This window comes from Rattus norvegicus, chromosome 10, assembly GCF_036323735.1.
Source record: "Rattus norvegicus strain BN/NHsdMcwi chromosome 10, GRCr8, whole genome shotgun sequence".
NCBI classification, from domain to species: Eukaryota; Metazoa; Chordata; class Mammalia; order Rodentia; family Muridae; genus Rattus; species Rattus norvegicus.
In genome coordinates, this window is record NC_086028.1 from 58,768,091 (window position 1) to 58,790,539 (window position 22,449).

The 22,449-nt window shown below is 41.8% G+C and overlaps 1 protein-coding gene and 2 pseudogenes across 1 annotated transcript; 2 read left to right on the forward strand and 1 right to left on the reverse strand.

Annotated features, from left to right (window-relative positions):
• The first annotated feature begins 4,437 nt into the window (after nt 1-4,437).
• Or1e16 (olfactory receptor family 1 subfamily E member 16) lies at nt 4,438-5,382 on the forward strand. The gene has a single exon (NM_001000026.1). The coding sequence runs from the start codon at nt 4,438-4,440 to the stop codon at nt 5,380-5,382; it is 945 nt and encodes a 314-aa protein (NP_001000026.1).
• A 12,727-nt stretch (nt 5,383-18,109) lies between these two features.
• Ly6e-ps2 (lymphocyte antigen 6 family member E, pseudogene 2) lies at nt 18,110-18,714 on the reverse strand (annotated as a pseudogene).
• Nucleotides 19,576-20,520, forward strand: Or1e18b-ps1 (olfactory receptor family 1 subfamily E member 18, pseudogene 1; annotated as a pseudogene).

The following is a 22,449-nucleotide window of genomic DNA, read 5'->3' on the forward strand; positions in this document are numbered from 1 at the left end:
CTCTTTATCTGGTCAGGTTCCGGCGGTGTCTCAGGCAGATGTCCTGCTGCTCCTGGGCCCTCCCCCACCATCTCTTCTATTTTTAAAGATTTATTTACTTATTTTATGTATGTGAGTACACTGTAGCTGCCCTCAGACACAGCAGAAGAGGGCATCAGACCCCATATCAGATAGTTGTGAGTCACCATGTGGTTGCTGGGAATTGAACTCAGGACCTCTGGAAGGGCAGTCAGTGCTCTTAACCACTGAGCCATCTCTCCAGCCCCATTACTATCACCTCTAACAAATACAAATGCAATGAGAAACAATTTCGAATCCCTCAGTTGAAAGTCTGCAGTGTGTCACTTCGTAAAAAAGTTCATTAAGCTGATGACTTCCATATACATTGGACTGGTCCAGGAGTAAGAAAGTATAAGTAATCTATGGCTTCAGGATCATAGACAAGGTCATAAGATGTGGCATTAGGGCATAAGGTGAAGCCTCTAAAGAATGGTAGGGGGAGATGGTGGTGTAATGTTACTGATGTTTTCCTAAAGAGATAAGAATAAAACATGAGTAACCAAATGAGGTGGGAATATGGGTTTTTCATTTATATATTAATTAGAATAAGAATTAAACATGGTCTGGACAAGTTCAGTTTTCATCTTATTTCTATGTTTAACATTTTGGAAGAGGAAGTTGGTCACAGAAGTCTGATTCACCCTAGCAACATGACTATTCCTCATAAAGGCCTGGGAACATTTCCAAACTGTATGTCTTCAAAAGCCACTGTGACTTCTTGAATGAATGCTGGTCTCTGATGTATTTTCTATCCATGAGTGTTGTCTCTGATTGCTCTAGGAATTTTGCAAACTTCTTTTCTCTGGGCCCCTTCTCCATTCCACAAAGAGTCAGATTTAGCTACATGAAAAAGTAAAAGGGTAAGAATCCATTCATTAGCTTCTTTCAAACTCTACCCTCCCCTAAGTACAGTAATGCTATTGGTGGTGATAATCAGTCACCGCTGTAAGACAATGAGAAAACTGGTCCTACAGAGGTTCCTGGTAATTACTGCATTTAATGAGGTACTGGACTCCTTTGGGATGCGGAGCCTCTTAGGCACAGGGATGAGTAGAAGAGGGTATGAGAGAAACAGAGGAGCATACTTAAGGGATGGTTGTAGGACGTGTTTTGACCTGTGTCTACAGTGACTAAAGAAGAGCAGTAACTTTTACCCTTGCACTCCGAGTAAAGTGATCTGTCTCCTTAAGGTCTTCCAGGCTGAGAGTATTGGTTTTATGTTACACTGGACACATTTTCAGGTATCATAAAATTATTCATTGCTATTTCTTCCCCATGAAGACTTTGCTATTATCGAAGGATTTTGTTTCATGGACACTATATATAGTGAGCACCAATTATAACTAATAATGACAGACTTCTTTACAATTACTTCTTATGCAATGTTCTCAAAGATCATATGATTGCAACAAAATTGTTTGTCTGGGTTTTCGAGGATGGGACTCACTTTGTTGCCTAAGGGTACTTTGAATTCAAAGTGATCTTATGCCTTCAGCTACTGTGATCCTCAGCCGGAATTACAGTTGTATAATTCTGCGCCCAGCCTGCAGGTTCTTAAGTCAAATTTAATATACTTTCTGTGGTCCTTAATTCTTCTTTAATATGCCTACACCTATGAAGATTTAGTAAACTATAGACAAGTTGAAAGATCCAAGATCATAATTTATCTGACAAAGCTAAACCTTTATGCTTAGTAGTAATAGATGCAATTGTTCTTTAATATAATCCACTGACCATGCTACTGGCATCATCTGTGTGTGCATTTGTCATGTAGAATCTGAACTACAGAGGCATAATCTGGTCTCTGTGCAATTTCAGACAAGAGATTTGAGATTTATAAAAATATCTGAATGGGTCAGAAGTGCAGTGTCCTATAATATTGGTGAGTAAAAATTATTTCCTTACACTTTAATTCAGAGAGTGACATTGAAGTTGATGTGGGAAAACAAATAGGATTAATTTATTTTATATATCATTGTAAATATTAAAAAAAACATGTACTTGTCTCAAAATCTCCGGTGTTCTTCCTTTCATGTTTATGCTATTGTTTGAAGGGCTTCCTGCATACTTAATATTAGAAACACTTCATGAGAAATTCTTGTGTGCTTTCCAGATCAAACTTGTATATTTGACAGCTGAAACAGATAGGAACTCATTAGAGGTCATCAGTAGAGATGAGTCCAGGTGAGGTCTCTGGTTTCTGATTACATCATCCTATATAAGATATGGGTCCCAGTCATTCACAGAGCAAAAAGAACTTCAGAAACTGTGTGATTTTCCTACATATATCTTCATTTGATAACACTCAGATATACAAACAGTGAACATCATAAACATTATAAACAGAATGAAGCATTTGATTTTGTCTCATATAGTCTCTTTATCTCTTTGTCTCCCACTGTCTCTCCCTCTTTCTTTCCCTCTCTTCCTCAGTCCTTCTCTTCCTCTCTAATTTTCATTTGCTTTTTGGGGGCAATGTTTCTCTTTCTCTGATTGATGCTAGCTGTCAAATGCTATACTTGGGACATGCTAGGCAAGTGCCATACCATCGAGCTACATTTCCAGCCCTCCCACATCTCGTAAGAATCCTCCTCTGCTCCCTTTGTCAGAAAAGAGACATCTTGAGTATTATTCAAAAAGGTTTCCCAGAAGAAATATAATAGTGGGGGGTGTTCTTGATTGGATCAATTCAGTATCTTTAGGGCCAGTCAGCAGAGTGGAGTCCCTGAAAATATGAGAGGATGAAGTTTTTAGTCCAGTCTGGAGGCAAAATTCTTCAAGAGAGTGCACTTTCTTCTGATATCCTTCAATATGAGTCTCATTACAGCATGAACAGTAATCTTCTTTATTCAAATATGCTGACTAAATTATTGACAATGTTGAAATGAAACTTTAGAGAAACATTAAAATTTACATATCTCAAAATCAGTATTTTTAAGTATCTAATGAGCTAGACAACATTGGATAGTTGTAGAAGAGAAGGCCCCAGGTATTTTGAAACAAGTACATCCTTCGTTTTATATTTTCAATAATTTATAAAAATAATCATCACATTCATTTCCCTACATTAATCTCAATGACATTCAAAACTGAAGCATAAAAATGTTCTTCTTAGTAACCAACATTACAGAAAAATCATACATCTGACCTACCCGTATAATTTTTGTGCATATACAATTTTTGTCTGAAATTCATTACAGAATTTCAGGTTTTTCACACTAAATTGTTATGTAGTAAGTTTATACACTCAAAATATTTTAAAAGTGTATCTATTCTATTTGAAATAAAAATTTTATGTCTTTAACATTAGATGAAACATTAAATCATTAACATTAAGTGAACATTGAATCATGAAGGATACACTGGGTGAAGAAATCACAGACTACAGAGAATGATAGTAATGAGAACTGGCAAGTTTTGAAAACTGTGGATAAAATACTGTGACTTCCAACAAAGGCTTTGTTGCACAGTAAAATAAAACGGTGAGGCTGTGTACATGCTAAAATGTATGCCTTTTTCTTAAGAGCAATGATAATCCCCCGAAGCAATAATCAGGAAAAATTCAAATTATCATCTCAGAACACAACTGTATGGATAAAACATGTTGAAAAGGGGTTTGCCAACACAGACATTGACATAAAGGAAATATCTGCCTTGATATTCCAGGAGACAGAAGATGCCACATTACTCTGTGAATATGGCCTTTTGGTAAGATGCGAAGGAACAGCAAGTGAACACACAGGAAAACCTATCAGATGTCCTAGACTGAAGGTACAACAAACAAGTGAATTCAATAAAATTCATGTTTCTGATGTTATTTGGAATTCCTTTTGCTCAACTATAAAAGCAGTGGGGATAGGAGGTCTTGATTGAGCTAAGCGACACCATTAAGATGTATTTGAAATCTCTTGAACTTCAGAAAAGATAATTAGTTATCAATGCAAAGCAGAATCTACAGGCGAAAGACTATTGGCAATGAGCTTATACATAGAATTTTGAGAGTATGTGGCTCAGAAAACATCTCTCAGACCATGGCCATGTGAGATACTAATAGAAGAAAAAGTTAACTACTGTTGTTTAATATTCATAAAATAATAGTGAAAAATCGGGACAGGTAAGAGGAAAAAAATGTTGAACTGTGTCTCAGAAACAAATATACAAAATGTTTATGGGGTAATGAGCACTGCAGCATAATAGAAAAATGAAATATTCAATCATCAGTATTATAGAATCAACAAACATTTGGAATATATATGCAATTACTGTGATGATTGAGGAATTAATATTTTTGACCGCATAACAGATGATTAACAAGAACACATGATCACGTTTACTTTAAAAGCTGATATATTTTCTCTTAAAGGTACCATAGACACCATGACAGAAAGGAACCAAACCGTCATCTCCCAGTTCCTTCTCCTGGGCCTGCCCATGCCCCCAGAGCACCAGCATGTGTTCTACGCCCTGTTCCTGGCCATGTACCTCACCACCATCCTGGGGAACCTCATTATCATCATCCTCATTCTATTGGACTCCCATCTCCACACACCCATGTACTTGTTTCTCAGCAACTTGTCCTTCTCTGACCTCTGCTTTTCCTCTGTCACAATGCCAAAGTTGCTGCAGAATATGCAGAGCCAGGTACCATCCATCCCCTATTCAGGATGCCTGGCACAAATATACTTCTTTCTGTTTTTTGGAGACCTCGGGAACTTCCTGCTTGTGGCCATGGCCTATGACCGCTATGTGGCCATCTGCTTCCCCCTTCATTACATGAGCATCATGAGCCCCAAGCTCTGTGTGAGTCTGGTGGTGCTGTCCTGGGTGCTGACTACCTTCCATGCCATGCTGCATACCTTGCTCATGGCCAGATTGTCATTCTGTGAGGACAATGTGATCCCCCACTTTTTCTGTGACATGTCTGCTCTGCTGAAGCTGGCCTGCTCTGACACACGTGTTAATGAGGTTGTGATATTTATTGTGGTCATCCTCTTTCTTGTCCTTCCATTTGCCCTCATTATCATGTCCTATGTAAGAATTGTGTCTTCCATTCTCAAGGTCCCTTCTTCTCAAGGTATCTACAAAGCCTTTTCCACATGTGGATCTCACCTGTCTGTAGTGTCACTGTTCTATGGGACAGTCATTGGTCTCTATTTATGTCCTTCCAGTAACAATTCTACTGTGAAGGAGACTGTCATGTCTTTGATGTACACAGTGGTGACTCCCATGCTGAACCCCTTTATCTACAGCCTGAGGAATAGAGATATAAAGGGAGCAATGGAAAGAATCTTTTGCAAAAGAAAAATTCAACTAAACCTATAATGATAAAAATTGAAATTTAAAATAATTTCATTCTATAAACATATTAATGTGAATATTTTGTAGAATTTTTCACCATGAAAGCCCACAAGCTATACTAAAGGTCCACTATATTAAGAAGTTAAGTAGTTTAACAAGGAGACTGGGTCTAAGGGACCTGATCTACCTTTCTCTTTGTCTTGCCTGTCTTTGTTCCTGGAAAATTATAGTGTAGATGTATTACAATGCTAGACTCTTGCTCCTTCTGATATGAACTTATTTTCAGATTTTAGCATTTGTTCAAACTTCTGCTTTTTATCTATCTCTATCTGCTTGGAGCCAAAGGTTCTTCTTTCTGACTCTCTCTTGAAGGTAGCGAAGGGGGAAGAGCATCAGTGGGGTGCAAGGCTTGGTCTTCTGAGATACTTAGGATTGCTGTTTAATAAGAAAATGTTTACCTATCTATGTCTAAGTCATTTTGCTGCAGTAGCTGACCCATTTGTCTGAGTTCCTCTGAGACCAGAAAACTGCAGCCTCTGGCATTTAACAGCTCATAGTAAAACAGTGGGGAATTAAGAAAAGTAGACATTGTTCTAAGTCTGCAGGAACTGTGTGGCTCTAACTCCCAGACTGCTAGTTGAAGTCACAGGAAGAAAAAGGGACACTTTGAAAAGTGGGGAGGGGATTGTTTGTTTTGGGTTGATCTTAACAGTAAATAATTTTATTAAAAGTATAATGATACATACAAGTTTATGCATTTTGTATATTTCCCCTAAATATAGATAGTTCTATATCTAAAATGTTTTCTAAGAATTGTTCCTGTCTGAAGGAACTGCATGAAGAAAAATGGAGAAAAGCTTGAAAGCAAAGAAGTCCAGTAACAGTCCCAAATTGGGATCCAGCTCAAGGGGAGGCCCCAAGGCCTGGCACTATTACTGATGCTATGATGTGTTCCAAACAGGGGCCTATCATGGCTTCCCTCCAAAAGGCCCAACAAGCAGCTGAAAGAATCAGATGCAGATATTTACACCCAACCAATGGACAGAAGCTGGTGATACCCGTGGTTGAATTAGGAAAAACCTGGAAGAAGCTGAGGAGGGTGACCCCATAAGAAGATTAGCAACCTCAACTAATATGGACCTCCGGGATCTCTCAGTCACTGAGCCACCAACCAGGCAGCATACACCAGCTGATATGAGGCCCCCTACACATACAGCAGAGGAATACCTGGTCTGGCTTCAGTGAGAGAAGATGCACCTAACCCTCGAGAGACTTGGGGCCCCAGGAAGTAGGGAGGTCTGGTGGTAGGGAGACATCCTTCTTGGAGATGGGGGAGGGAGGATACATGGGAAGGGGTGTGGTCAGGGGGTATAGACTGGGAGGAGGATGAAGTCTGGACTGTACAAAGGATTAAAGAAGAAAAAGAAAAGATCTCCAAAAATGTTCTCTCTGCTCTCTTCTCCTAATCTTGCTCTCATGTACTCTAAGTTGTAAATGCTTGTTTTCTAACTCAGAAATTAACTGGAAAACTGGCAGAGTTTTAATTGCAGTTTTGACATCAGGAAGGACTTCATAACAGTTCTGTTATAAAAAGAAATATTGGTCACCTTCTAGTCACTCACCATGAGGGGCTGATTGAGGGTTGACCCCAATAAGCTGGAAAAATGAATCTCTTGCATTTGTATCAAACTCCATTTTTGTGTCTCACTTGGGGTTGTCTCCCAGTAGTTAAGACTCATTTCGAGCCTTACATTTGATGCGTTGACCAGGAAGCCTGACCCCCTATGTCACAAGGAATGGTAGTTGGAGGAACAGCTTGAGCTTGATGTCAGGTACCACAGTTGTCTGTATCTCTATTATCTGTATCCATGTTTTCTGTCTTGCTTTTGGTTTGCTCATGAGTATCTGTAAAGCTTAGAGAGCCTCTGGTCTGGTACAGTCAAGTTGTGGCTGGCAGACATGCCTTAAGGTCATGACTTGGTGAGTCTGGAGGATGCTTCAGCCCGCCCCTACTTAAGGGAGTTGGGAGGACTCTGCTCCTTTTGGAACCTGTTAGACTCGATACCAGTGTAAGCTGGCTGAGTCACCTGTTGCACTCTACATCAGTGTAAGCCTGAGTTACCCGATTACCTGGTGTCTGTGCCCATGGCAGCGGTGAATTGTCTCTGTGTTGATTGTCTTTCTCTTTGCTTTTGGACTTCAGTATCGGCAGGAGCCAACAAAGTCTTGTTCTGTGCCCATGGCAGGGGTGAATTGTCTGTGTCTTGATTGTCTTTCTCTTTTTTTTGGACTTGAACTTCAACTGACATTATTTTTGGACATGGGACAAACTGAATCTAACCCCATTAAACATCCTAGTTAGCCACTAGACAGAAATTAGGGAAAGAGGAGAAAACTTGTCAATAGTAGTAAAGAAGGGCAGATTAGTTACTCTCTGCTCCTTTGAATGGCCCACTTTTAGAATACGGTGGCCACCCGTAGGGACCCTTGATTTGCAATTGATCAAAGCAGTAAAGGAAAGACTCTTTAGACCAGGATCCCTCAGGCACCCAGACCAAGTGCCCTATGTAGTTACCTGAAAGGATCTAGTGGAGGACACCCCCCCCTCCCCATCCTTCTTGGATAAAAGATTTTTGGCTCTAAGACTCTCACAGGTCTTAGCCATGAATGAGAATAACCCTGTAGAGACCAATGAGTCTGTAAAAACAACATCCTCCAGGACCCTTCCACAGTGGATCTGATACTGTTGGATCCTCCACCCTCTTATCCCTCTACCATGGTCCCAGTTCCCATGGCCCCTCCTCAAGGATCTCCCTTGAGCCCTCATCCAGCATCCCTTTACCCCCCTCCTCTGGCCCCAACAAGGGAGAGGGTGGGAAGGGGCCCTCAGAACCAGGACTTACCATGGGGACCAGAAGCAAAAGGGCCACTTCACCCAATGTAACAGTGGTCCTCCCCCTCTGAGCCTACAGGCCCATAGATGAGGATTGCAATCAGGCTATGCAATACTGACCTTTCATTTTGCCTGACTTGTACTGATATCCAACAACTCATGAGAGTGTCCTTCATTACCAAAGAGCAAGAGAGGATAATGCAGGAAGCCATAAAGAATGTCCCCCTCAGACAAGGGGGCACCATCGATTGATCAGGCTGTCATCGACAACAGATATCCCCTGGCTAGACCTGACTGGGACTTTAATATGGCAGGAAGTAAGGAGTACCTGAAGGTCTACCACCAGATTCTGTTGGCAGATTTCAAGGGGGTCACAAGATGACCCACGAATTAAACCAAGGTACATGAGGTTAAGCATGAGGTTAAGCATGGACAAGTCTCCCTCAGCCTTTCTAGAGCGTCTCATGGAGCCATTCCACCAACATATACACTATGACCCCAGCATCAAGGAGCACAAAGCTACTGTGACAATGGCTTTTATAGACCTGGCTATAAAAGATCTATGTAGGGATATCAGGAAAAAGCTTCAGAGGCAGAGGGACTACAGGATAAGTTTTTGAGGGATTTAGTACAGGTTGCTGAGAAAGTCTACCATAACAGGAAGACAGAGAAGGAGCAGAGAAAGAGGAAGATGATGAAAGAGAGATGAAAAAAGAGAAGTGACAGAAAAGGAATTTATAGAGAATCTTGACTACAATAGTTAGGGAAAGCATAGAACAAAGACTCCAACCAAAGAGAGACAGAAAACCCCCTTGAAAAGGACCAGTGTGCATATTGTGAGGAGAGAGGTCACTGGGCCTGAGAGTTTCCCAACAAATAGAAGCCAGGGGCAGGAAATCCCAGGCCTTGGAAAAAGCACCTCCCCCAAATGTTGAAGGTGTTAGCCCTGAGGGAAGATAGCAACTAGGGAAGATAGCAACTACAGAAGACAGGGTTCAGACTCCCTTCCCTGAACACAGGGTAACCTTGGAAGTGGAAGGGAAACTCATCCAATTATTGGTGAATACTGGGGCCCAACACTCAGTCCTTCTCCAAGCTGATGGGCCAGTCTCCAGCAAAAAACTTGTGAGTTCAAGAGGCCACTGGGAATAAACAATATTCATAGACTACCTGAAAAATTGTGGACCTGGGCATGGGCCACGTATCCCAGTCATTTATGACTGCCCCTGTCCCTTGCTCAGGAGAGATTTGTTATCCAAGATGGGGGCTCAAAGCTACTTCCTTCCTGAGGGTCCTCAATTGAGGGGGCCTGCTGAAGAACCTGTCCAGGTCTTTAGCATTAGGCTGGAGAACAAATACATATTGTTTGAGACAAATACCCAAAAGACAGAAGATATTGCTTGGTGGCTAGAAAGGTTTCCTCTTACTTGGGCTGAAATGGCTGGGCTAGGTCATGCGTATCTGCAGGCTGTGGAATATAGTGGAACTTAAGACCCAGGCTGATTCTGCCTTGGTGTGCCAGTACCCAATGTCCGGGGAGGCATGAGGAAGAATTAAGCCACACATCCCCCAGCTCTTCCAGCATAGTGGGTTACATTTGGCCTGGAACACACCACTCCTGACAGTTAAGAAACCAGGCACTAACAATTATTGCTCAGTCCAGGACCTAAAAGAGGTAAACTATGGTAGAGTGGCTGACATCCACCCTATTGTGCCTAACCCCTACACTTTGTTGAGTTCTTTGTCACCTTCCAGAAATTGGTACACAGTTTTAGACTTGAAAGATGCTTTCTTCTGCCTGACCTTGGCACCCAAAGTTAAGGGTACTTCACCTTTGAATGGAAAGACCCAGAGGATGGGACCACCTATTGGCTGACATGGACTAGATTCTCCACCAGGTGGGCTCAATCAGCCACCTTGCTGCTCAATCCTGACTTGGAGCCACCACAACACAAGTGTCAAATAATGGCAGAAGCCCATGGGTAGAGGAACAACCTCTCAAACCAACCCCTTCCAGAAGCTGAGGCTACCTGGATTACAGACAGAAGCAGTTTTCTTCATGAAGTTCAGAGGTGCTGCTGTGGTGGACGACACAAATGTCAGATGGGCTGGCTGAACCTCTACCCCTCAGCATATTGGCGCAGTAAGGAGAGCTAATTTCCCTTGGAACTTGGGGCCAGCAAGAAAATTAACATCTACACAGATAACAGGTATGCCTTTGCCACAGCCCATGTTCCTGGAGCTATATACCGAGAGAGGACTGCTCACATCAGAGGGAATAAAATAAGAAACAGAAATCTTGGATCTCTGGCATGCCCTGATGAAGCCAGCAACTGTGAGTATTATTCATTGCCCAGGACATCAGAAGGGAAGAGACTCAGTGGCACAGGGCAATAACCAGGTAGATCAAGTGGCTTGAGAAGTGGTTATGCAGGAGCCTATCACAATTATTGGTCTGCAAGAGGCACCCGCTGGGAACCAGGATTGGACTAAGAGATGGCCTCACTTAGAATATACAATGGAAGAAAAGGCCCAAATTGCTTAGAAGAGGAAGGACAATGGCACACTCAAAAGGGGAAAACTATACTCCCCAGAAACAAACAACTCACTTGGCTATATTCACAAATGGATTCATTTAAGGGATAAGAAGTTCATCCAAGCAGTCAAGGTGTATGTAATGGACCTTAGGTTTTTAGCCAGAGAGACAGTAGAACAGTGTAAGATATGTCAGCAAGTAAATACTTATGCAGCCAAGAGCAAACAGGGCAAGAGACCTAGGGGAGAACGACCTGGAGTATATTGGGAGGTCATTTTCACAGAAGTTAAGTCAGGTAAATATGGTTAAAAATACTTCCTAGTATTTGTAGATACTTTCTCTAGATGGGTTGAGGCTTTCCCCACCAAGCAGGAAACAGCTACTGTGATTGCCAAGAAGATAATAGAAGAAATTTCCCCGAGGTTTGGAATGCCCAAGGTAATTGGATCGGACAACGGTCCTGCTTTTGTTTCTAAGGTAAGACAGGAATTGGCAAAGATATTGGAGACTAATTGGAAGCTTCATTGTACATACTGTCCCCAGAGCTTAAGGCAGGTAGAGAAAATGAACAGAACCCTAAAATAGACCGTAATTAAATTGGCATTGGAGACTGGTCCTGACTGGGTGGTGCTCCTTCCCCTGGCCCTGTTCTGAGCCTGAAACACCCCCTCCCATTTTAATCTGACCCCTTTTAAGATTCCGTTTGGTACCCCAACTTCCTTCGTGTCCACTAGGTCCTCCCTGGAGGTATTCCAACTCACTAACAGGAACCTCTTCTTGAGACTCCAAGCCTTTCAGTCAATACAACATCAGATTTGTCCCAAACTCTCTGCCTTATATGCTCCAGGAACACCAGAGACCCCTCACTGTTTCCAGACTGGCATTGGGCACAGTCACTGGAACCCTAGTGGAAGGGACCCTTCCTAGTGCTGTTAACCACTCCTATAGTCTTCAAGGTGGATGGTATTGCAGCCCTGGTACATGTGTCCCATGTGAAACCTGCAGACACCGCACTCCCCCATGTGCTGTTCCGTCAAACCTGGACTGTGGTTTCCACTGGAACTGGAGATGAGGTCGCCTTCCTGATGGCTTTCAAACCCCTCAACATCTCGTGGTCCGATGTCACTTTTGACCTGTGCTAGCTGGCAGAAGTACTTGACTTATGGGACAAGCCCACCCATGACAGGAGTACTGGTGGAAGCAAACTGCCCATATGGGAGAAAGGGGGCTCTGGGCTGGGGTGGAGGGAACAATAGGATGTGCATTACCTGCACATAGGTATCACCTGCAGGAGACCCCCACTTATGTTTGCCATCAAGATGAAAGAAACCAGGCAGAAGTTCACTGATGTGGGGGTCCATACCAGTTTTATTGTGCCACCTGGGGATGTGAGACTACAGGAAAATACCTACTGGAATCCCTCCTCCTGTTGGGACTTGATCACAGTAAAAAGAAATTATATCACTGAGGGGCCCTACCAGGAAGACCAAGGATATTGGGATACCTTCTGTACAAACGCCACCTACAACCCAATAATAATCAGATTCACTCAGAAAGGCAAAGAAGCAATGAGATGGCTAAAGAGAAAAACTTGGGGACTCAGGTTGTACAAAGTGTGGTATGATGGCCAAGGTAAGAGAAGAGCTAGCAAAACGAGAGAGAGAGAGAAAGAGAGAGAGAGAGAGAGAGAGAGAGAGAGAGAGAGAGAGAGAGAGAGAACAGAGTATGGAATACTGTACTTGGTTTAACTTGTCCCCTTGGCTAACCACCCTCATATTCACCTTGTTAAGACCCCTAATTGTTCTGATATTGTTGACCTTTGGACCCTGAATATTGAACAAGCTTATTTCCTTCATAAGAGAGAGAATAGGTGCCGTACAGCTTATAGTCCTGTGCCAACCATGTGAGACCCTGAAGACAGGACCTGAAGAATATGAGTTAGTTACCAGAGACCCCTGAGCGTAGCTACAAGATTGGAGCTTGTACAAGAAAAAGGGTGGAATGAAGGACCCCAAGGGCTTTTCCCAGCCTTATACCCACTGCCTCAGGTCAAGAGTAGGCCAAGTTCCATTCTCCACCCAGAGTTCCCTGGAGGAGTAGAAACATTCTTCAAAATAAAAAACTAAGAATGTACTGACTGTCACCTGATCTTCTGGTCCCAGATAGAATTTGAATGCATGTAATATGCTTGGTAGCCAATAGATTCAAAGGTCAATATACTTAGCCAATAATTTTAAACTCTATCCTTGCTGATGTAACATGTATCCCTAAAAAGTATAAAAACTGCTTGTTATAGCCATTTGGGGTCACCTTCTAGGCACTCGCCAAGAGAGGCTGATTGAGGATAGACCCAAGGCTCCAGAAAAATAAACTACTTGAGATTGCAGCAAAAAAAAGTCTTAACAATTTTAATATAATTTTTGGAATTCTTATAGAATCATCCTTAAGAACTAATAAATTATTTGTCTATATAGCATTTCTACAAGGCAGTACTTGTTCCACAGAAATCTGCTCAAAGGGGTGGACTAATACCTAATGATTGTTTTACATATTTATTTAATAATAACAGGAGACTTCATAAGATTCATAGGCAAATGGAATGAACTAGAAAATATCATCTATGAGTGATGTAACCCAATCATAGAAAAACACACTTGGTACGCACTCATTGATAAGTGGATATTAGTCCAAAAGCTCGAATCACCCAAGATACAATACACAGACCACATGAAGCTCAAGAAGAAGGATGACCAAAGCACAGATGCTGCAGTCCTTCTTAAAAGGGGGAACAAAAATATTCATAGGAGAGGATATGGAGGTAGAATTTGGAGCAGCGACTGAAGGAATGAACATTCAGAGCCTGCCCCACATGTGCTCCATATATACAGCCACCAAAACTAGATAAGATTCATGAAGCTAAGAAGGGCATGCTGACAGGAACCGCATGTAGATGTCTTCTGAGAGACACAGCCAGATATAGAGGCGAATGCTAACAGCAAACCACTGAACTGAGAATATGACCCCCATTGGAGGAAATAGATAAAGGATTGAAAGAGCTGAAGGGGCTTGCAACCCCATAATAACAATGCCAACCAACCAGAGCTCCCAGGAACTAAACCACTACCCAAAGACTATACATGGACTGACCCATGGCTCCAGCTGCATATGTATCAGAGGAAGGCTTTGCTTGGTACCAATGGAAGGAGAAGCCCTTGGTCCTGCCAAGGTTGGATGCCCAGTGTAGGGGAATGTCAGGGAATGGGGAGAGAGTGGATGGGGAGCGGTACACCCTTATAGAAGAAGGGGAAAGGGATGGGATAGGGGGCTTATGTCCAGGAAACTGGGAAAGGGAATAACATTTGAAATGTAAATAAAAAATATTCAATTAAAAAAAAAAGAAAAAAATTCACGTAGAATCAATAAAAAGTTTGTTTTTAAAGATTATTTTAGCCTTTACTGTAAAGGTAAAACCTCTCCTTTTTAGTGAATAACTACCATAGCCATTTTCTAAAATGACTAAATTTAAAACAAGACATCTTCTGTGTGTGTGTGTGTGTGTGTGTGTGTGTGCGTGTGCGTGTGCGTGCGCACATGTGTGTGATAAGTCCAGAAAAGGGAAAGAGATGCCCTGAAATATATATTGACATTTATAGGAAGTTGACTCATAAATTCATATCGTTGTTAGCATCATGTTTATATATCTTGAGGACAGATTTGTATAGACTTATGTTTTCCTCAGAAAATGGTACTTGGGAACACTTCCAAAGTATGTGTTTTCATGGTGATGTTCTCCCAACAGCAACTAAGATGTCTATACATTTTCATATTCATAGGATCTTTTACATTATTAAGTTTAGCCCCTAATGTTCCTCAAAATACAGGCTCCAGCAACATCGATATGCAGCTCATCCCCTGGATAAGTTGTAAACTTCTGTCTATGTATCTCTCTTCTTCAACTTCCCTCCAAGTGTAGTAACACATAATCAATGACTGTAATCAGTCACAACTACAAGACTCCGAAAGGACTGGTCCTAGGAGAGTCCTGGATAATTACACTAATCGGCTGTTCAGGACCTGGATTCCTCTGGGATACGGAGCCTCTTAATCCCAGAGATAACTAGGAGGAGAGATAGGAAAAGGGATGGTGCATATCTAGGTGTTGACTAGAGACTATCATTTTCTGTGACCATCGTGAATAAAGGGAAACATGATATTATACCAGGGACTGTGTGTCAGCCTTAAATATTCTGGATGAGCTGAATGGGCAAACGAGCTGCTGTCTTACTGTACTTCCTAAGAGTTTCAATGTTCTGCAACTCATGAGTAGGAAGTATTTGTGGTATAGTCATTTCCTTCTTGTCATCTTCAGAGACTTTGCCACATGCTGGATGCATTTCATTAGTGGTACCATTTAAATTATTTTATTCGTGGTGTGGTTCCTTTTATTAATAACTGTGGAATTGTTCTCCCAATATCACACCCTTTCAACATTGTATCCCTGGGACAATAATGACTTCTTTTAACTTTGCTGTGGAGCATTAATAAACCTTAATCGGGGATCCAATCAAGGACTTTAAATTCATCTGATGGGCCACACTAATCTATATTTTTTAGTGATAGTGTAAGTACTGACTACTCCAGCACCCAGGTTACATTGCCTGGTGTTTCATTTACAATATAGAATATGATCTGTAGAACTAGAATTCTGTGTTTTCACAGATTTCTAGGTGGTTTCTACTTAATGGAAACCACACTGTCTCCTTGGGGATTCGTATGTGCTGTCCTCATTGAGAATCGCTGGTTTGATGGCTGAAGAAGATACAAAGCCCACTGGATCATTGGGGGAAGCAATCACAGGTGAGTTCCCTGGTTTGTGACCTCTTCATATATTCCTATACTCCATAGGTCCAATACTGCAAGGGGAGTCAAATTTTAAGAAACTATTTTTTACTCCATGTCAAGTCTGCTGTTTGTTCTAAATGCTAATGACATTGAAAACTACATTCAGACCTCCATTAAAATTGTATTTTACCAGAATCAGTATCAGAACTAAGTACATTCACTTATTAATCATGTCATGAAACCTTATATAGTGAAGCATGATTTTTCTCTACAGGTTTCTTCTCTCTATAATGTCAACATTCAATGTCCACATGTACCAACTGTGAACTCGGCTTCATTAAATATTCAGTGATAGCACTTTCAAGAAAAAGCTTCCAACATTCCCTAGAGCTCTTTCTCTACTTTCTTTCTCAACTTCAAGACATACTGGAGTTTGTTGGTGTTGTCTCAAAGCAAACAGGTGTGTGTGTGTGTGTGTGTGTGTGTGTGTGTGTATCTGTGTGTGTGTGTCTGTGAGTGTGTCTTTCTTGGGCTGGGAAATTGTTTTAAGACAACATGGTAGTTATAATCAATAGATGTCTGCAAGACAAGTCAGCAGATGAGTCCTTAGGCTGAGTAGAGGTTGCACATTCAAGCACAAGGCTTCTGGGGGCAGAATTTTTATTCACGAGATTGCAGTCTTTTCTCTTTCCTTCAAGTGACTGCATGAGGCTCATCACATTACAGCAGGTATTTTTCTCTACTTCAAGTCTACTGTTCCAAATACTAGTGACACTGAATGCTACATTCTTAACAACATTAGAACTAGTATTTCACCAAAATCAATGCCAGAGCTGAGTCCAATTCACACATAAGTTAGTCGTGACATGAATTATCATAGAATAAAGCATAAAAAATTTTATTTTGAGTCGTCAGCATTATTGGACAGAGCAGCATATCAGATATTCCATATATTTTTTTATAAATATAATAGCATTAGTCACATCGACAAGTGTCAAGAGTAGATCATTATCCAAATGATTGAGACTAGAGGTTAGGAATATGGGAAATTATGTTTTGAGGAAGGGCCATGCTGTGCTACCCTGGCTGGCCTGGGACTCTATGTAGACCAGACTAGCCTCAACCCCACACAGAACTCCCTGCCTCTGCTCCCAGAGCACTAGTATTAAAGATATGTACCATCACACCCAGCCCTAGGGAAAGACTTGGTGTGGATATTAGTTCTCCTTCAGGGGTGGTCTGTAACGTTAACGTTTAAGAATCCTGTCTCAGACTAAAGCACAACCCACAAACATTTATGAACCCTGGTCATTCACAAGCACCATGCCATGTGCTGGCCCTGCTGCAAGATGAAGGACATGGCCTCTCCTGCACATAGTGCAGTCTGGCAGAAAGTGTACATGAAGCATGATCAGGGGCACTGGATCATGTGGACGGAACCCAGGATTTGGTGAGAGCATGGTAGCATGATCGGGGCACTGGATCATGTGGAAGGAACCTAGGATTTGGTGAGAGCATGGTAGCAGAACTCAAGTTAGAAATTTTGATTAGCAACTGATGTGTAATCTCCATAAAAGACAAGTAGAGATAGCATAGGTAAAGGGGCCAACAAGGGGAGGAAATTGTAGGCAAGAGAAACAGCAAGTGTAGAGCACTGAAAGCAAGAAATTGTGACTTTTAAGGCTAGCATTGGTGCAGAGCTGCACACAGGTGCGGCACAGCTCAGGTAATAAACGGTCATTTGGGAACATAAGAAATTTGGATACTATTGAAAGTTGGGTTGAGTAAGAGAAATGTTAATAATATTAAGTCTCCCTGATTTCTGGAGACACATCACACTAATTTACTCAAAATATAATGACTTAAACATTTTTTTTTTTGGAATGGGTAGTAACAGTTTATTTGAGGCTCTAGAAGAACAACAGGAAGCCAGCAGTGGTCAGAGAGGGCAGGTAGGGACTCAACTGGATCTGGGGTTGGGAGCCTTCTTCTGGAGGGGTGGCTGCGCTCCATGGGCAGCCTCCTGAATAATACCAAGGGAAGAGGTTTTGGTGGAGACACAGGCCTTCTGCTCTAGAATCTTTCAGGTTCTCTTTGCCCATTCCAGAATCCATGTGGCTTCATTCACACATGGATATACTGAACACACAGATGTACATTCATTTGAGTTAGACATCTTTGTCAATGTGGCCACTGGATTCAGTGCTGGCCCTGATACTCTTGAGATTCCAAGGAGATCTTCACCCCTTTCCTGGTTCCTCAAGTGAGGTTATAGGATTGGCTCTGGAAACAAGAGTTGCTAGTACCATTTCAACACAGCAGATATAGATGAATTTGGTACTTAGCCCTGATGCTGAGAGAGTGTGGAGGGGACCTAGACACACCCAGGAAGAGCTAGAGATACCTAGGTCCCCTAGGACCTGAAAGAAGCTGGGCTTTTCTTCCTGAGCTGGAGGGATATGGAGAACACATGGGAGTGGTCAGGGTCTCAGCTGCAGCAGAGACAACAAGCTGAACAGGAGTCCAGGGCCCAGTAGTGGGACACTGGCACAAAGTCATGCCTGTGATGTAGCCAAGAGACAGTAACTACTGAAACACAAGATAGAGTTCTAAAGGTTACACAGACTTTCACGACTGGGTTTCAGATGGCAATGTAAGTCATTGGTGTGTGTGTGTGTGTGTGTGTGTGTGTGTGTGTGTGTGTGTGATTATTAAAGTAAAGTTTCAGAATCTTTAGGACCATTGATGTCTTAGAGCTGCCTAAGATGGCCAGCTTTGCTGGAATTGCAGAAGGAGCTTTGGCAGCAGTAGCTATTCACGGATACTACACCAAAGTTGATATTGGTGTTTACATTGGGGCACATCTGGGAGCAGCCCTTATTCAGGGTGTAGCCAAGGCTGGCATTCCCAAAGTGGGCAGCAGCAGATAATATGATACAGTAATTGTCTGTGTCCTTGCATGCAACTGGCCACAGGCAGTTTATATTGCTCTTCTGGTTGGTGCAGGAGAATGGACTTGCACCATGTCCAGAAGGGCTGCCAGCAGCACAAGCAAGAAGATCCTCATGCTGGAAGTGGCAGACATCAGCTGAAGGTTCCCCAGACAAAGAAGCCTGCTCTGGGTGAAATGGCCCTGAAGATAATGCTGAAACCTTAGGTCCTGGAGATCACCAACAGGCTGGAGGTTTGTGATTCATGAATACATCCTTGGTAGCATCTAGCTGCCAGCCTAGTCCGGGAGTGTAGTGTGGAGGCAATGACTGTCTGATGTGGAAAGGTGAAGCGCAGGGAAAAAATATAAAACTGACAGATTTCTGAGTTGATCCAGGTCTTGCAGACATTGAATTCATCAGTTCCTAAATGACACCTTACAAAACTGAGAGCAGAGTGAGGACACACTGGGAAAGAGCAGAGTGGGATCATAGGTGTCACTTGGGTCTGCTGGACTTGACGTGCCTGTGATGTAGCCAAGAGACAGTAACTACTGAAACACAAGATAGAGTTCTAAAGGTTACATGGACTTTAACAACTGGGTTTCAGATGGAAATGTAAGCCACTGTGTGTGTGTGTGTGTGTGTGTGTGTGTGTGTGTGTGTGATTATTAAAGTAAAGTTTCAGAATCTTTAGAACCATTGATGTCTAAGAGACACTAAGATAAATGGTCTACTTAGAGCTGCCTAGGATGGCCATGTAAAACAAGAAACTAAAGTATTTTGATCTCAGAAGCAAATGGCTAAATGTATTTAGGAAATGACATGATAAAGAACCATATAAAAAGGTTAAAAAGAGGCCATCAGTGATTACCAAGATCATAAATTTGTAATTATGGTTATGAGATCAAAGAGTTTAAAATGAATAATAGACAAAGAGCCTAGAAATCTGCTTACTATTATTTATATTCCCAAGGATCTATGTCATTTTTCTCTAGAGGTGCAGGAAAAAGATTATGACAGAAGAGAACCAAACTGTGATCTCTCAGTTCCTTCTCCTGGGCCTGCCCATTCCCTCAGAGCACCAGCACGTGTTCTACGCCCTGGTCCTGTCTGTGTACCTCACCACTGTCCTGGGGAACCTCATCATCATCATCCTCATTCACCTGGACTCCCATCTCCACACACCCATGTACTTCTTTCTCAGCAACTTGTCCTTCTCTGATCTCTGCTTTTCCTCTGTTACGATGCCCAAGTTGTTGCAGAACATGCAGAGACAGGTACCATCCATCCCCTATTCAGGATGCCTGTCACAAATATACTTCTTTCTGTTTTTTGGAGACCTCGGGAACTTCCTGCTTGTGGCCATGGCCTATGACCGCTATGTGGCCATCTGTTTCCCCCTTCATTACATGATCATCATGAGCCCCAAGCTCTGTGTGAGTCTGGTGGTGCTGTCCTGGGTGCTGACTACCTTCCATGCCATGCTGCACACCCTGCTCATGGCCAGATTGTCATTCTGTGAGGACAATGTGATCCCCCACTTTTTCTGTGATATATCTCCTTTATTCAAACTGTCCTGCTCTGACACGCATGTTAATGAGTTGGTGATATTTGTCATGGGAGGGCTTGCTATTGTCATTCCTTTCCTACTCATCGTTGTATCCTATGCATGAGTTGTCGCCTCCATTCTTAAGGTCCCTTCTGTCCGAGGCATCCACAAGATCTTCTCCACCTGCGGCTCCCATCTGTCTGTGGTGTCACTGTTCTATGGGACAATCATTGGTCTCTACTTATGTCCGTCAGCTAATAACTCTACTGTGAAGGAGACTGTCATGGCCATGATGTACACAGTGGTGACCCCCATGCTGAACCCCTTCATCTACAGCCTGAGGAACAGAGACATGAAGGAGGCACTGATAAGAGTCCTTTGTAAAAAGAAAATTACCTTCTGTCTATGATAGTTGCACTTGATAATTTTCAAATTTTTCATTCAATAGACTGTACTATCTTGGTGATATTATATCAGATTTTCTCATTGCCATTTGGGATTCTTATCAAAGCATAGAACAACCATTGTTCAACAGGTAAAGAGAAGTCTCTGCAGTTGAAGACAGAAATTATGTTTGAGAACATGGCTGTTTTCTATTTTGCTTTTGCTTGGTGACCCTAAAATATATATATATTAGAGCTACTATTTTAGTGACCTCCATTTCTTACATCTTAAGTGGCCCCAGAATTTTATGTTTATCCTGAGTTCTGCTTTAAATTGTCCTCCAAAATCCTAAGTCAATGATAACATCCAAGTATCTCATCCTTCCAACTTCTAATGTCTTCTATGTGCTATTTCTGAATAAATCTTGGATTTTATTCATTCTTAAATTTTTTAACCTTTATTATTATTTTGTGTACGTGGCTGTCTTGCCTGCATATATATGTGTGCACTGTCCATGCAGCGTTAATGAAGGACAGGAGAGCAAATTTTTGTAAACTATCATGTGTGTGCTGGAAATGAAACGTGGGTCTTCTGGAAGAGCAGCTAGTACTCTTACCCTGAGCCATTTCTCCAGTCCCTTATTCTTTGTATTAATTACCCCATACCTTTTTTGTTTTCATGTATATTTTGTTTTTTCTCAACTCTTCTGATCATAAACAAAATTTATTTTTATTTTAATTTTATATAACATGTTTTAATTATATTTTAGCCATCTCCTAGTTCCTCCCAGATCCAATACACCTCCTTACCCACTCAACACAATTTTATGTCTCCCTTTTATACACACACATATAACAAAAAAAAAAACAAAATTCAAAACAACTAAAAGGGAAGAAAATCTATAAAATAAAAAAATACCAAAACATAGCCAAAAGCACAGGCACACAACAACAACAACAAAAACAACAACAAAAACAACAACAATGGAGTCTCCTTTGGATTGGTCAACTACTACTGGGCATGGAGCTTACCTGGGAATATGGCTGATATACCCAGTGACACTCCACTGGAGAAAACTGATTTCCCTTTCCCAACAGGTATCAATTCCAAGTAGCTTCTTGGATAGGGGTGGGACTTTGTGTCCATTTTCCCTTCTCGGTACTGTGATTTTGTCTGGTTTGAATCTGGGGGAGGGGAATATTGTTCATGCTGCCACAGTCTCTGTGCATCAATCCTCTTGTGTCTGGAAGATGCTGTTTCCATGGAGACATGCACAACTTATAGCTTTTGCAATCTTTGCTGTTTGGGATCATCTTGATATTGTGTTTCTATATGAAATTTAATATTTTTCCAGTTTCTATGGAGAATTCCTTAAGAATTTGATGGTGTTGCATTGAGTCTACAGATTGCTTTTGATAAGATGGCCATGGTCATGAGATTAATCCTACGAGTCCATGAGCATTGGAGGGCTCTCCATCTTTTGTTATCCTCAGTTCCTTTTTTCAGTGTCTTAACATTTTCATTGTACAAGTCTTTCTGAGGATATCTTACTCCATTGACCTATCTTGTCTACATCAAATGTTCCCATCATTCATTCCTCTTTTAAATGTATTAGCATATCAACGTTCTCTCCTTACTCTAAAAGAATCTCTTTCAAATACCCACAGAATATATAGTGTTGGTGCAGAGTATGAGATTCCAATACAAGCATACACTGTGTAATGACCGAGTCAGCATTGCTGCTGTACCCTTTATCTCGAGTGTTTAGCATCCTTGTATAGTTGACATTCAAATACCTCTCTTCCAATCATTTTAAAATAAGCAATGAATTCTTGGGAACAGTATTACTCCAATCGTGCTGTGCAGCATCTGAAAGGCTCCCACTTACCCAGCTGCACGCCTGTACCTACTCACCATCTCCTTACATCCCTCCTTCCCCACATTCTGCGTGGCA